Genomic DNA, 16511 nt, shown 5'->3' with positions numbered 1-16511 from the left:
GAAGCATTCAGCCACATCCTACAAAGTAAAAGGCTACAAGGAAGCCCACAGGCCTTTGCTGTCTGACGGCAGCCCTGACTGCGTGAACCACTGGTCTAAAACTGCAAGGCAATCCAAGAAACAAAAGTGTGCCTGTATTGGCAAGCAGCCTGCAACAGCTTCTGAGAACTGTGAGGAACCTGAACATCAGCATTTCACAACAGCTCAAAAGCTTGAATACTACAACTAATGTATTGACTACCAAAAAATATCAGTTTTTACTCATATGTGATGCTAGATTTCAAATATGTTAATTTGCGTGTTGATAACACCCTTAAAAAAACAACACGCACAAAACAAAACACAAAAACACAATGGCTAGAAGTTAAAAATTTAAGTGTAATCAATTGAAATTTAGTTTCCTTACTGATTTAAACCATTTGTTCAAAATCTGATCCACTCTGATTTTACTGTGGATCTTTTTAAAGAAAAGTAAATATGTTTACTTGCTGTTCTGTAAAGATGGGGCAAAGGCATAACAGAAGGTAGAAGAATCACTTGCTGCTACAAGCGTTTGCCAAGAAATTAAAATCCAGACAAAGCTCTCTTTGCCTGACAAAAAATATTCAAAAACTAAAAAACTAAACAAAACTAAAACCATTTCCTGTATTTTTCCTTTGAGATCAGTGTGTTCACACTTCGGGTTCTCCCTTAGGAACTTACCTGTGGGAAGACTCTGGAGGACTCTGTCAAGGAATAACCAGACTGGAGTGACTACAGAAGGGCAAAAGCACACCAATTCTGAGTTAGATTTACTCTGACATGTTCTTTGCTCTACACTGAGACCCAGAACACTGGGGACACAGAAGGGTGAGGACACAGCAAGCTTTCACACCGAAACGTTACAAAGTAATTCTGCTTTCAAGATGTAAGCACAGAGCTCCATGTAGCTCTCAGGGCACTTGCATGTACTGCTTTGTACCATGACAGTAATTAGATAAAGCATCTTGGTCTTTTGACCAGAGAAGTTGACCCCAACAGCTACTGCAACACATATCCCACACATAAGCTTTTTTTTTTTTCCTTCAGGGGGAAGGCTGGAAACACCTGTTTATTTCACCCATTCTAGAAGCCCCTCCCATGAGCTAGAAAAGATGAGCTTTATAGAGGTCTTACAGCCAGCCTGCTGCTACCAGACCCACTCCAGTCAAAATCTGAACTATTCTTAAATCTTATAGCTTCAGTCTATTGCCTTTATGTTCAGAGAATAACTGTTCTCTGAAGTCTGTAGGTAGCTTTGTGGGCCTATGTGCTAAAACTCAGGAAACACTGCCCCTGCAAAGAACTATGCATTTCAAAAAAAGACTGTAAACCAAACAGAGTAGAGACTTTGACTTTATGCAGCTCACTGCTAGCACTATATTTTTGTGCTGTAGCGCTAACACATTAACACACATTTCCATTATTTTGTCAGGAGAAATTAAGAAACCAGGTATCAACTCTGATTTAGAAACCCCTCAGTCCACACACTACTCTGCAGACACTTGCTAAAAGGCCACTAATTAAGAAAAAAATCCATTTTGGACTTAAACTCACTCAAGTGAGTTTTATTACTGGGGATACACAAATCAAGAGACAAGAAACAGCTTACAAACATGGAAATCCTGTACACTGTTAACAGGCAATCACATATTGCGTAGAATCCCTGTCTGACTTATGCTCTTCCCCCTCTGACTAATTTCCCATGGGATGTTAAGTCTGAATGAGATCCACCTCCTTCTTTCATAGTCAGCAGAAGAACCTTGCCAACACCAGCATGAACAAGACAAAGCTTGGCAATTCCAGACCCATGTAAGCCGAGTGGCTCAGCAGACAAAAGCTCTCAGCAGCAAGAGTCATCTTCAAACTGATCGTTGCTGGCCACTGTTTACATTGCACTGGCTCATTTCTTTGTGAAGGAAGAACACGCCACAGAGCACGCATCTTCACAGTGATGAGAGACTACATAACATTCCTCCCCATTACAATCCCAGAACAGATTAGGCAGCTCTATCCACCAGGTGTGCATAACACCCACTAACATCTCTACATCAAACCACTATCCACTGCCCTCTCCTCATCCTTGCCAGGCTCTCAACTTTACACAAGTGGTAGTGAAGTGCATGTTAACACACAAGATCAGAACCATCTTTTTTTATACATTAGTGCATCTCAACTAGTATCAAGATGCTATTCTTCCAGTTGCGCTAAGCGTTCTACAGAAGACTTCCCCTGGCCCAGCTCCCTGCCCATCCCTTGTTCAGAGCAGACACTTTTACCCCGCAGACCTCAACACCTTAACAGAGAACACCTAATTCATACATCCCACCCTGCCTTTGTTTTTTCCATATCCACACTCTAGGAGGATCCTCCTTTAGGAAGCAGCAGGGAGCAGTTTACCTGGTGTGATCTGGCGGGCACGCTGTTTACCAGACCCTCTGTGTCGGAGGGCGACTTCTGTGGAGCCTGCTTAACCGGTGACATCAAACGCTCAGATGTACTGCAGCTGACGAGGTGGCAGAGCAGAGTTTGCACGACAATGTTCAAGAGGCACAGGAGAAAAAAAAAGAAATACAAAAACAAACAAACAAACAAACAAAAACGAGTGATGGCAAGATGAATGTGGCAGATTATGCCAAAGTAAAAATGAACATAATGGATTCTGAAATAAACACATATAATTCTCCATCTCTCCCCAGACATTTCTCTGTCCTTCCTCCCAGAGTCTCACTGGTGAGCAACACAAAGGAAAAACTATTAACACAGGACAGCAGCTCCTCCAAAACCCCTGTTCCCTAGATATTCCCATTCAATCCATCTAAAAACACATGTTTTCTTCACCGAAGCTTCAGACTCAGTTAACAGTGGTAAACAGCAATCATCTTCTAACTATAAGCTAAATAGTCCCAGTCACTGAGGCAAGTGTTATACCAGTGCTACCATTAATGCAAACACTTGCAAGAGCCACCCGCTCTCCATACCAGACTGGTACTTCCTACCCCACTCCACATTAGTTCTCTTGCTTTTGCTTAGGCTACAATCCGAAAATAATTCTGCCCACTCACAACAGACACTAGTCTCTGGAGTAATTACTTTAAGAGTCACACGTGACATGTAAGCTATGTGCTCTAATACAGCTACTCGAATATCTGATCAGACAGATCTTGTCTTTCAAAGAAAACTGTCTTGTGGTGAGAACCAACACCCCTAAAAGAAGGTTACCAGTTTTCACTCCATTTGCTTCTTTCCATCTGCTTAGAGCTAAGCATGTGAGCAAATGCCCTTAATGTCAGTAGCTTCTGGGTAATGCAGTAATGGGTCCCTAAATGATAGGTCTACCTCCTCATACCCAAGCACCCAGGGAAGAAAACTAGCCATCTCCTTGACAGCAAACACAGGGGTCCCCTTTGCTACCACAGCCCTCTAAACACTGGGCATCCTCTCCCCCCAATCTTTGCAGGCAGTGTACAAAGCAAGTACAGAAAAACAAACGAGGACAGTGACATTAAGCAGACTATCTCCTCAAAGGGCAATAATTTTTCATCCTGTGATAAGCCTAACCATAGAAGACTTAGCTCCTCATACATGCAGCAGTAAGAAAAAAAAAAATACTGCCCCCAGCCACCACAGCAAGGAGCTTCTACTGTCTCAAAGTAGAGGCAAATTAGCCCTTCTGTTACCAAAATTATGCAGTCATTAATGGTTTGGTTTATTCACAAAATTCCTCAGATCTACACTACCTAAAACTCATAACGCAGGTTTAAGTAACTAATGCACTTAGATCACTGCAAGTTTTCAAAGTCCCGAGCTGTCTGAGCCAGAGGAACACTTATAGGGAACTCACTTTCATTTTGACATAGAAAGGGCTCTGAATTTCCTGTGCTTTAGTCAATGCACTGGCAAGTTCACCGTCGGAAGAGATGGAGGGACACCATCTGGGACAAGAAGCAATCCCACTCCAGTTAGACGTGAGACAATGAAACCCAAGCACCCAGTGAAATGCATCATCCCTTTGCCAACAGATTCCAGCACAAATTACAGTGAAGTTATGTTAGCAGAGAGCTAGGTGGTTAGTCAACAAAGGAAGAGGAATGTGTACACACACACACAGGTATTAACAGCAACCACCAATTTGATTAGTTACCATGGTGTCTAGCGGGACTGGAAGAGAAGACCCAGCCCTGCTACATTCCCAATCTGGCGTCTATATCAGGATCTCTGTAAGGAGAGGAAGGTAAGCAGGATCCAATCCCAGCACACCAAGGCAGAAAGGAAAAAACAAAACAAAACAAAACAAAACACCAAAGTCAGAGCATGAACAGAGACTGTGGCCATGCAGGGGTTCCAGATGCCGCGCAGTGCCCCACCCCACCTCAGTTCAAGGCAGAATGGTTAACTAAGAGTAAAGGTATCTCACCACCACCACACAATGGGTTAGCATCATGTAGAAGACAGTCCGTAAGTTTGGTCACAGCACACTTGGCTTCTCTTTACACATCATGCAGAGCTGGCATGGTCAGTGAAAGCAGTATTTAAACTTCAGAGATTACTTTCCCAAGAGAGTAGTTATACCTACTACAAGAAACTACAGTGCATAAACTAATGCTCTAGGCTCAGCACTAACTCGTGTCCTTCAGCAGGAAGACACTGGAGGGCAGGTCGCTGGGAAGCAAGGCAAGCAGACCACCTCACGCACACTGCTGGTGCATGACGCTGCAGGCTTCTCCTCTGTTCTTAGGGGAAGGGCACATGCAGAAAGGGAAAACCAGGCTTTCCACACGATTTTGAGCACACACGGCCACCTTTGCTGTATTTAGCCTTACCGTTGGGCAACAGCCAACTCACTTTCTCTAAGCTCTCCAACTAGGAAAATGATAGGGCAAAGTTTAATTTAGAAATTCCCGCAAGTTTATTTTTGGAGGTATTTTCTTTTATCCCACAGGCAACCCAAAGAACCTGCAGGAAGCAGGAATATTTGTTGGGGAAATAACAGGAGAAAGTTATAAGTTTGAGGTTTCTTTCTAAGACTACATATGTAATTTTCATTCTTTCTTATAGAAGCAAATTACCAGCTAGTTAGAGGGGAGAAGAAAAAAGGAAGCACCTCCCTCACCAGCACCAAGCTCCATCACCACAGGACTCAAGTCTGCTTTTGTTAGGTCTTGTTGCTTTTTCATATGCTCACTCAAAGATTTGGGCTTCACTTTGGAGTTATCCTCCTAACACTAAAAACCTTGCAGGGATGCTAACATTTAACAAAAAACAGACAGTGAATGAGAATGGATGCAGAGTGGCTATTCCTCCCTTACTTTGAAGTGTGGTGATGAATGGGGTTTTGGCAAATATACTCCAGGCTCAGGAACCAGACATCGGTAACTGAAAAACCCAGTCTTAATCTCAACACAGAGCATTCATTAAAAGTGCACGTGTGGCACTTTTTCTTTGGGGGCCAGGAGTGGTAGGGGGAAACGGGGCTGGAGGGAAGGGGAGGGGAACAGACTAGGGGATCTTAGATTAAATGTTCTTAGGGCATACATGCTTGTGACTGGGGATCAACTCCAACATTTAGTTATTTTCAGGTGCAACTCACGGTCAGTAGTTTTTTTTCCCCACGCACAGTACAAAGATAATCACCACGTGTTCCACATGGCCATACCCTATTTCTAGCCACAGTTGCCAAGACTTGGCTGAAACAACTCCTACCTCCCTCTAAGCCCTCCCCCTCTGATCCTGCTGCTGTTCCTCACATCATCCACAGGTGAGGTGGGAGATCTCTTACCCAGAGTATCGTTTTTTAGAGTTGTTCTTTCTGATGACAAGACACACGACAATAGAGATGAGCGGTGAGAGACCTGTAACCGTACCGATGACTATCCCTGCCACCATGGCAATGGGGAACGCAGGCAGGCTGTCTGGGGAGAGAAGGGAGAAAAAATTCAACTCTTCTGCATTCCCTGTTTAACAGAAGTGTAAAGCACAAATGTTCTTGACCTTGGACTTGTTTAGAGGAGAAGGCACTAATGTAATATCCAGGAATTATAACATGCAGCCTACGTGGCAGTGATAGCAGGCAGCCAGCAGAATAATGTATGAACAGAGCACACACCAAGAGTGTTCTTAATGTCACCGTCCTTCAGAAGAGAGTTTATAGTGAACCAAGAATTTTTACGTCAGGGAACACGAGTGACACTGAGGACAACCCCGTCTCATTTTGTATCTGAAGGTTAAAAAAAAAAAAAATTTACATTCATCTGCCAATTCCCAGCAATGTCAACAGGAAAAGGCAGGCACGCTTGAAAGCAGACTTGAGCACAGCGCATTGCTAACCGCCTACAAGCACTTGAAGGCTGGGTGTTCTCTGGGTAGCATGCAGCAGACAGCCTAGTTACCACCCATGATCACTCTTAAGACTCTGGTGTCTCAAAATAGATCTCTATACATTTTTAGAGAGTCTTTCTTTTCCTTCTTAACTCAGGCTCATTGTATGATACTAGAAATAGGCTTATAGGAACACAGTATCTCTTTACTCACGTTTTCCCCAATATTGTTCTAGGGGAGGGTAGGCCAAGAAAGAGCAGCCAGAAATAAAAGCCAATCAGAGAATGAGTACAAAAGACTTACAAGATAAAGAATACACAGACTACTTTTATAGCTTTTCCCAGTAAGAAACAAAGACCCTCCCCCTTCCCCCACATCATGTTTAATGCAAGAACCATCTTAGACCAGGGCGTTTCTTACAAGACTCCATGCTACACTAGCTACTTGCACCAAATACAAGTGAATCAGCACAAGATCCAACAGGTAAAACATCATACAGAGAAAAATCTTTCTCAGAAACCTGTATCTGATCATCACAGAATTGTTGAGGTTGAAAGGGACATCTTGAGATTGTCTAAGCCAACTCCCCTGCTCAAGCAGGGTCAGCTAGCACAGTTTGTGCAACACTCTGTCCAGTTTGGTTTTGACTATCTCCAAGGATGCAAGACTCCATAACCTCTTTGGGAAACCTATTCCAGTGTTGAACCACAGCAAAAATGTGTTTTCTTATGTTCAGACAGAATTTCCCGTGTCTCAATTCACACCCATTGTCTCTTATCCTGTAACTAGGCACCACTGAAGAGACTGGGTCAGTCTTCTTTAGATCCTATCGATGTACATAAACACCTGGTAAGAGGATCTCCCTGGGCCACAATTTAGAGGAAGACATCCCTTCTTTCCAGAACCTTTCAGCAGCTCAGAGATCCATCTGCTACTAAGGAGGAGAGTGCTACACATGGTCACACTTTTCAGGTACATAAGACTGAGAATGTGTTTGAGCCTCATGCAAAGATAAAGAAATGTATTTTGAGGCATATAAGAAACAGGATTTCCCTAGTTTCTGTGGTTTTTTCAAGTGCAGGAAGAACTGTCTGCAAAAGCGTCAAAACAGACACGCACTTCTCTACAATACTCACACTTTTTCTGAGCAAGAAGTAAGTAGCAATCCAAAACTATAGTGCAGAGTGTCTGCTGAAAGAGCGATATTAAAAATTTGATAGTTTTGTCATTTCTTTGACTCAAGTGGGATTTTTTGGTTGGTTGAATTTGAGTAAACGACAGAAGTTGTGTTCTGTTGAGTTTAAGATCGTATTTAAAAATGCCACTGTTTGCATGTGAAACTTGAGTCTGGATTTATTGCCTCTCAGAACATGGTCCAACAGACTATAGAAAAGCTCACACAATTTTACTACCACATCACTCAGCTGAAGAATGTCTCTCTGCCATGTTTTTCTTTTATTTTTCAGCATTCCACAGGTACATAGATTCCTCATAAGTACTTGCAGAGCAGCCAATGACTTCATTGTAACAGACAGTCCCAGCTACATAACCAAACATCAGCCCAAAGCTAACATTTAAGTTAGTAGATTAACAAAAGCCAAAAATCCAGCCTTTCAAACACTTTTCACTAAATATCACTGTAATTCCAAGAAACTTCCATTTTGACTGAAAGTGTGTATCAGTTTTATGAAACTGAAGTTTTCCATTGCTGCGAAGTATAAAGATTTTCATACAACAATTCTAATTTTTTCCCACATGAGAGTTCAGATCAAAGATGGACCACATCCAGATAACACAAGCTGTCTCTATTACAAGTGGGGGCAGCCTAATGTAAGGACTTGGAATTCCCTAGAAATTTCTGTCATTTAGACTTTGAACAGTAGTCCTTTCCCAATTCAGATGCGCTAGTGAAAGAACAGTCTTGCTTCTCATGCCTGCCAGCAGCTTTCTTCCAACACAGCTCATGGAACTGTTTGTGCAAACACTGTAGATACTGCAGTGAAAATCAGCTGAGTTAACTGGGCCTGGCAATTTTGAATGGTTAAGCCAACCCAGAATTTATTAAATGTTTAATCCAAAACCTAAGGCTAATCAAGCATCTATAAGATCATTTAAACATGTAAAGTATGTATGTGGCTTTGACATATGATTCAGAACAATTACATGTACACATAGTAAAAAAAAAAAAAAAAGCTCAAGAGTCAACATATACTACTTTGAACTGAAAAAAATTCTCCAGCTCAGTTTAGGACGAGTTATGCTACAAGAGCAGTACTTTCAGGTAAAGTCAGAATGCAAGACAGCATTACAGCTATAGCTTGAAAACCTGTTTTCAAGGTCTTCCTAAGAATTTGAAGACAATTGTTGCAGCATTTTTCTGAGGACAACAAGTATGTCAAATAAAGGGTTCCTTTCAGAAACGGTGAGATTCTCTTGTCCAGATGCTCCATCTTTGGGGAAGTCGGCATGCAAGTCTGTTGAAAAATATCAGCTGAATTAGGGTCCTGAAGTCAGTCTTCATTTGCTTAACCTGGGTCAAAATCTGAAGAGGCTTTGCCAAGACAGCCTGACTTTACCAAACCAGCAGTTGCTTTACTGCTTCTTCATAGAAACTATCAATATATTTAAGAAAATAAACTGACCCTATTTTATATAGACTGATTCAAACTTCCAAGAAGCAGAAAGCTCTAAGTGATGGCAGGACCTCCGGAGGTCCCATCCAACTGAAACTGCTCTGTGAAGAGAAAGGTTAGATATAGACCTTGCCTAAGTACACAGAATGACCAGGGTACACTCCTGTTATAGCAGCAGTATCATTCTAATTAGAGCATACATGCAGGTATCTTCCCTAACATACTAAAATCTAATGGAATAGTTCCATCAGCACTACCATTTAAGAATTCAACATTTATTCTTGTCCTTATTAAATATAAATTTGTAAATCTGATCACCCTAAGAACCATTTCATTGTATGAACTCTCACACTTTGGCTGACTTCCAGCTTAGCTAGAACAATCAAGTGTTTTGGATGGCCAAGAGAAATAAAAAGCCAAATTGACATACAGAATCTAAGTGCTCTTGAACTCTGATCATTGCTACCAAATGCTGATCAGAAGCCTTAAATGACTGGAAGTAGCCAGCCCTTGCAGTTCATAAGGGTCACCAGGGATATCATAAGAATATCCAAGTAAAAGAGACTGAATACACATTCGACACCTTTGTATTGAAGACAGTAGCATCTCACTGTCTGCCAGTACGTGCTCAGGCTAGATTATTAGTTTTGTTTTCCAGTATAAATATCAGATGGATTCCAAAAAGAAGAGTCTGCCACTTTCTCTCCTTGCTTCCCAGACTTCAAAAGTCACCCTAACCCTTGATGTACCATAATACATTAAAAAAATTCATAGGAATTTGAAATGAGAAGATGGGTTTTCATCAAAGCTTCCATCAGCTTTCGCTAATAGTTGTTAAAAGCATAGGAATTAGGGGGTGTAGAGGAAAAGGGGATGACATTCAGGTTTTTTTAACAGCTGATAGAACATTGGTTCGATTATTAGGACCTGGAAGAAGAGAATTAAGAAGACAGTTGTTCCCTTGTGGCTACTCTCCCACCCCCCAAGAAACACAAGCAGGGGAAGGGAAGGAAAGAAAAAAAATCATATAGGGTGAATACCTTTCTCCACAACTCTAACTCTGATTTCTCCTGGTTTGACAACAATGTCAGGTGGGTTCTTGACATCGCAAATGTAAGTGCCGTTGTCCCGGAACTGCATGTTTGATATACTGATAGAAGCATCTTTCTTGTTAAGATCTCCAGCCCAAGTGATCCTGTCTTTAAATGGAATGTCCTTTCCAGGGTATGGCTTTCCATTAAAGTAATAGAAAAACTGTAGTCAAGGAAAAGAGGATATAAGAACAATCCAATTAGTGATTACAGAGCTACCATGCTTCTCTCACTATCCCAGAATTCACTGTATTATACACAGCTAGTATTTGAGATTTTTTTTTTCCTCCTGCCTCACCACTTTAGTCTAGCTTGTTGCCTCTTTATCACATAGCCACACTATGACTTATACCTCAATCATGCTACCACAATAGATTGCAAGTTACAGTTTTCTGTTGGTTGGGTTTTGTGGTTTGATTGTTCAGGTTTTTTTCTCTGGTTTTGGTGACATCGGGTTTCACAGAAAAGGAGGTGGGGGAAAAGAGAAAAAGGCTGGTAACCTGGGAATAATCAAAGGATAGAACAGTTCTGGATGACAGCTATCTATCTTTCAAGCACAGGAAGCCTTCTGCATCCTAGTAGGAAAAGGATACCAAGTTTCCTATATTGTGTTTTGCTGTGTGTTACTTGCAACTGCAGCACAGCTAAATCAGCATGCAATAACCTCCTTCCTTCCACCTCCACAAAAAAAAGAAAATCCCATGAACAATTTAGAGTGTACCTAGCTGTTTTCCAGAAACCTTCACAGTGACTAAATATAACTGTTTCCCATTTTTTTGGGTGACTAAGTTGCCCATTGGCCTTTCACTCCCTAGACATGACCAAAAATCCTTGAAGAATGAACCTGTTTGGTACAGTCTGAGGAGAAACTGCGTCTTTCCTTGCTATACCTGACCAAAATCAGAATTTACAGCAGTAGAAGCACACAGACCTCTACAGGACAACTCTGTTTTCAGACTTATAGGCTATTTGAACACTGGCCATTAACCCTAAGAGAGGGATCAAGGCTGTGTTGCAGGAGCACGTTCATTCTTAATTTCACATTCTGAAAGAAAGCAAGACAATCTTAATTCAACCCAACTCTCTTCAGTTCAGTCTCCAGAGCACAGTTAAAGAAATTTAAGACAATATTCCAGCTTCCTCTTTCTAAAACTTTCTTTTTGAAGCACTCTCTATGCCACAGAACAGACTGCTTACAAGCCGGTCCTCTTTCCTTTCAAATCATCTCTCATCTCTTTTCCTGTTCCTACCCTTGATCTGAGGTTTGCCACTCCAGCATCCTTTCTATCAGATCCACACTCTGAACACCCGGCCTGATCATTTGGCGGCACAAACCTTATCCGGATCAGGTATGTGCACATGACCATCTGTTGTGCTGCAGTCAATCTGACACTTATTTGTTGTCTACGGGCTACTACAAATCAAACAAGGTATCTCATCTGGTAGGAAGCCTGCCAGCACACAGTCATCTGTAAACATTTCAGAGGTAATCTGGATCAGTCTGAAGTGTTTCCAGTTGGATTATAACCTTTAGTGCAGAGGCACGGCATTACCACAGCCCTGTGCACGAAGCGGGAGTCATCCAGCTGGAAGTCTAGAAGGCAAGAGGCAGATCCCTTAGCCCTCTAGGTGTCCTTACTTGGGGGAGGAGAAATCACAAAGTAAAATATGTCCTGAAACACAAGCTAAGTGACTCAAGTCACCCCATGCCTATGATTAAGTGATTTAACATGAGACTTCTAAAGCTGATGGGTTTAGACTGGTTTAAACTGATTGTGAAACTCAGCTGTCATCAGATGTTTCATTCACGCAGAGATATCTCTGTAACGTGGGTATGTGCAGGGGGGCAAGGGGACAAGCAGGGGAAGCTTTGAGTCAGGTCAGCCTCACGACATGGCCACAAGATTGCCAGTGCTGATCCTAAAGAGGCACAGGACCATCCTTTTCAGAAGCATGGACTTAGCTCAGACATAAGCTGATCATGAGATTCATCTTTGAAATTAATGCCCATCAGGCTGTGTAACTGACATGACTTGGGTTCATTAAAAAAAAAAAAAAAATCTTCCCCCCAGCCCCTCAAAAAAGACAAGGAATTAACATCAAATCATGTGGGGTCACTTCTGCTCAAAGATAATTTGCTTTTATCTCAGTAATGCTGATAACTACATCTGGGTAGAATGTCAAGATTGACTTCACTTCCAAAGAAAAGGGTACACCCTGAAGTTGTATTTCTGCAGCAAGGAGTTTGGCCAGTGATGCAGAAAGGGAAAGGCAAAACAGGATATATGGTGGATATTTCTATGGGGAGCTGAAAACATACGAACAGATGGCTTCTTTTCACCCGTCCTGTTCAACACTGGCAGGAAATATGACCTACTTCCTTAAGCTTTTGCCCAGCTTCTGCTTTAGCTTCCCAAAGAGAAGATCTCCCCTTTCAAATTTAAATATTTATTCACTGAGAGTTCAGAAGCTGATTCTTCAGAGCTCTGTATATTGAGCAAGATACTCATACGCTCTTTTGGATCATCTCCACTCTGAGCATTGAAGGGCTTCTAGAGTTTAAATCATCTCATGTCTGCAGCAGAGGGAAGAAGACAAACACTCACAGGCTGAGCAACCTGCTGTCCCCACATCTTCCCTGCTATCCCAGAGTCCCTTGTGCAGAAGTGTCAGAGAGCTCAGACTCAGATGTGCACAGCTTACACAACAGAGGAAGAAGACAGCTAACAACCTACCAAAGCCTGTCTGTCCCATTCTCCACAAAACCTTTGAAGGTTCATACCCACACTTGGGCTCAACATATAGGGAATCAGTGATGGCAATTATTATTACCCTAAGTTGCTTGCTACACTGATTTTTTTACTTGTCAGGTAACTAAATATGAAGATGTAACTGCGTGCTAATTTGAACAATTTGATTCTGTTCCGAAATCAGGGAGACTGGTCTTATTTTAAGCCCTTTCAAATAGAGGCTAAACAGTATACAAGCAGAAAATAAGCAACACACACAACACACAATGTAAGACTGTAATAGTGATAATTCAAATTCTGTCAATGCTGTCATTCACTGCACAGTTCCACAGCTCATTTCAAGTGCAAGAGAATATAGAACTTAAGATTCCTAGATGCTCTTCTACTTCATACCGCACCAACACCCCTCTCTTCTGACCAACAAAGTACATTTTACAGGCGTTGCACACTCCAGCCTTTGCAGGTATCTAGCGTATAGCAATACTAAACTCTAAAAAAAGCCTCCCTAAAATCAGATGGAGACAAGACACATGAAAGGAGGCTCCAGTCCGTATTTGCTTGCTCCTCAGAACCAGCTAGAAGATCTTTTGCCCACTTCTCACAGCCTCCCCTCCCAGGTTTGTTCCCCTGCAGCCGTTCCTTACTGAGATACGAGTTGCGGCTCCCTCTGGTTGAAAACTCCAAGAAACAGATGCTGCACTGCTGATCACTTCCACAGATGTAAATGTGCATGGAAGCTTTGCGTCTGTCCCATTCTCCACAAATATCTCCTCCGGTGTGTTGACCTCTACTGCTGATACTTTGACTGTATGAGAAAGGTAAAGAGAAGAAAGAAGGAGAACAAGCGGCATCAGTGCTGTTTCCAGAACCAGGGAGTTGAAGTGGTAACTGTTCATGTCACATTGCTGGTAAGGGGAAAAGAGAAGAGACATCAACAACTTCCACAGCAAGTGTGTAAACAGACATTGCATCATACCCGCAACACAAACAAGTCTAGAGCAGGCCCGCTCACTTCTCTTTCCTTGTATTATCTGTTACAGGATGCTTTCCATCCGCAGATGTTTCCTCTACAACAGTTTGTGGAAGTCAGTTCTGTGGTGCAAAGGGTGAGTTTGAAACTCTTTCCTACTAGCTGCCAGCAGACGTTGTAATAAATAAGCCCCATGGGAGGAACTAACATCTTGGACACAGCTATTACTCAGTTTCCTCCCTGGCTCACATCTCGTTTCCCATCTCCAGTTGTTCTCAGCTGTAGGTAGAACAAAAGCTCACCTCCAGAAAGCTCTCTGGCTCCCAGCTACGCCATCTGCTTCTGCTCTCTGGCATGCTGCAAGGTCTCCACGTGCAAGACCTCATAAATAATTACTCAGCCACAGTTCAGAAGCATGAGAGTAGTCTAAATATTTTCTGCCAAGAGGCTTATTTGCAGTCAGAACAACAAGCAGACCACAAACACTCCCCAAATTTAAAGTAATCAAGGTTAATATTGTGCTGGTACTGCTAGTTTTCCTACAGAGTTAAGTGAAATTCAGCATGATTCGAAAAACTTGAATGTATTCTTTATCTGATACCTTTTAAAGTGCAAACACACTATCCCTGTTCAAATTTAAGCAAAGATACATCTGTACATTCACTCAAGTTTATGTTAAGAAACAATGTGTGAACTTGCGACATCACAAAATGTCTTTCAGCATTTGTGTCACGTCCATGTGAAAGCAAAAATTGAGTAAAGCCACTGTGGGTAGGTGCACATGTGATGTGCACCCGATAACTCAAATATAAGTTTTGATTTGCATTCAACCATGGTTTTCAGCACAGAGGTGGTATTAGTAATCTGCTTCTGATCACATGATTGTATGTTTCTGGGCTATAATATCTTAAATTCAGAGGTTTTCCTCTCGTATTTTCCTGATCCTTCAGTATCTTAGCTTTGAATAAACTAGCTCCTGAAGTAGGCAAACTCAAGAGAAAGACTGCAGCCGATGACAGTTAAACAAACAAACAAAAAACACAATAAGAAAAACCCACCTAATGTTAGTCCTTAAATCACGCGGTTTATGCTTTTAGTCAGTGAGAGTTACCAGTTCAGCAGCCTTCAAAAGCTAGATAGGAAGCTTCTTTCAAGTGATATGACCATCGTAAGGTGTAGACTTGCCATAAACCGGGTTATTTTATTGGAGCTTAAAATTAAGAAAAGCCCATGCTCCACCTAGAGTTTTAGAAACCATCTTTTACATACGTGACTTTAAGCCTCGTTCCTCGAGAAAACAAAGCTCACGTGAGCCATGCCACTTCCCCATCTTCCTGCCTCGCCCCGAGATGACCGAGTCTATTGGGCAACTCCACCTGACCGGCTGCAGCACAGGGCCACAAATACAGGAGGCAGCAGCAGCTGGCCCTGCAACAGAGACCTCCAGCCAGCTCTGGAGCTGCACGTCAGTCAATGAAATGGCTGAAGAAAGAAAGAGATGAGAACACCCTGGCCACCTGGGTATACCCCACAATCGCTACACGCATGGCTTGGTAGGAACCGCTGTCTCTCGCCCGACCAGTGCAGCGAGCCGGGGAAAGGCAGATCATATGCCCAGGGGACATGGAACGAGCACAGCAGCACTCCAGGGGTGGGAGAATTAAGCATACCGGTTTAATTACATTAAGCAAAAGCAGAAGAAACCACCATTCATTCACTTTGCCATTGAGAGTCCACGCTGTTCACTTCTTAAACTCACTCAGTCCCGTCAGGCTATCCCTGGCCCCTCAGATTCCCCTGCCATCACTGCTCTCATTCCCAATGAGCAAAAGTGCAACAGCACCCTAAGGGAGGCGGATTTTCATCAAGAGGTTGTATCAGAGCTTCCTTTCTCTTGTACGTACTGTGACTATGGGCCAAAAAAATTATTCTTTTGTAAAGCAATTACCAAATATTTATTTGGAACATACAAAGGCTCCTAGCAATGCAATGAAATGAACTCAGAGCTGCTGTGCTTTATGTATTTTTTCCAGCTAATGGAGTAGAAAAGAAAAAAACATAAACTCCATTGTTTTCAGTCCAAGCCACAGAACAAGTCTCCCTTTCAAGCATAAAACAAGCAAAATGCCCTCAGCATTTGTGTAGGAGGAAAAGAGTCTGCATAGACATTGCCTGCTCGTACATGGTACGAAGAACTCGCCACACGCAGGCAGTAGGTAGCACAGATCTGCTTAATCTAAAGAAGTCACTGTTCTAACTCACTAGCAACCCATGAGAGAATTGCAGCAAAGCAAAAGAAAAAAAAAAAAGTGACTTCTCCCTACAGCCTGGGAAAGCAGGAACTATGCAATCTTGCACAGATATTTCCAGCAAGTTTAACTTTCGTATGTCCTATTGTTGTCCCAAATTCATGTTTTTCTTTGCTCATTCTCTCCCCACAGCCTACATTTTATTTGCTTCAGACTTGTTTTGTAAAGTGTGAAGAAATTTAGTCTCTTGCATGTAATTTAATCTTTTATGAGCATGTGCATTGCAAAACATGAAAACCCAACTTGTTTTCCATGTTTAGTGGCACCTGTTGACGACTAAATAAAACTGCTTTTCCCTTTGCTCTTCCAGTGTGTACAGCTTCAAAAACTTTTTCCTGCCTCCATTGTCTTACAGCATAAGACATAAGCTCCTCAAATCTTAACGTGATTATTTGGAAGTGGCAGAGAAATCATAACATTTT

At 42.2% G+C, this 16511-nt stretch overlaps 1 protein-coding gene across 10 annotated transcripts in view; it reads right to left on the bottom strand.

Moving 5' to 3' along the window:
* MPZL1 (myelin protein zero like 1) overlaps nt 1-16511 on the bottom strand; it is a 39704-nt gene that overhangs the window by 9464 nt on the left and 13729 nt on the right. For 3 of the 10 annotated variants that reach the window (XR_010608029.1, XR_010608030.1, XM_065658403.1), the window contains exons 2-6: nt 13455-13615; nt 10010-10223; nt 5798-5930; nt 2419-2524; nt 703-753 (exon numbers count right to left, since the gene is read on the bottom strand). Coding sequence is in view for 7 of the 10 variants with exons in the window: in XM_065658403.1 (XP_065514475.1) it covers nt 703-753; nt 2419-2524; nt 5798-5930; nt 10010-10223; nt 13455-13615 (665 nt within the window). In the remaining 3 variants the exon portion in view is untranslated. Of the gene's footprint in view, nt 1-702; nt 754-2418; nt 2525-3864; nt 3954-3996; nt 4882-5797; nt 5931-10009; nt 10224-13454; nt 13782-16511 lie in introns of those variants that run through there. The other 7 variants (XR_010608031.1, XM_065658407.1, XM_065658406.1 and 4 more) reach the window with 7 other exon arrangements.

The sequence above is a fragment of the Caloenas nicobarica genome, chromosome 1 (genome assembly GCF_036013445.1).
Source record: "Caloenas nicobarica isolate bCalNic1 chromosome 1, bCalNic1.hap1, whole genome shotgun sequence".
NCBI classification, from domain to species: Eukaryota; Metazoa; Chordata; class Aves; order Columbiformes; family Columbidae; genus Caloenas; species Caloenas nicobarica.
The sequence above is the reverse complement of the archived record's forward strand: the minus strand, read 5'-3'. Positions and strand labels throughout refer to the sequence as shown.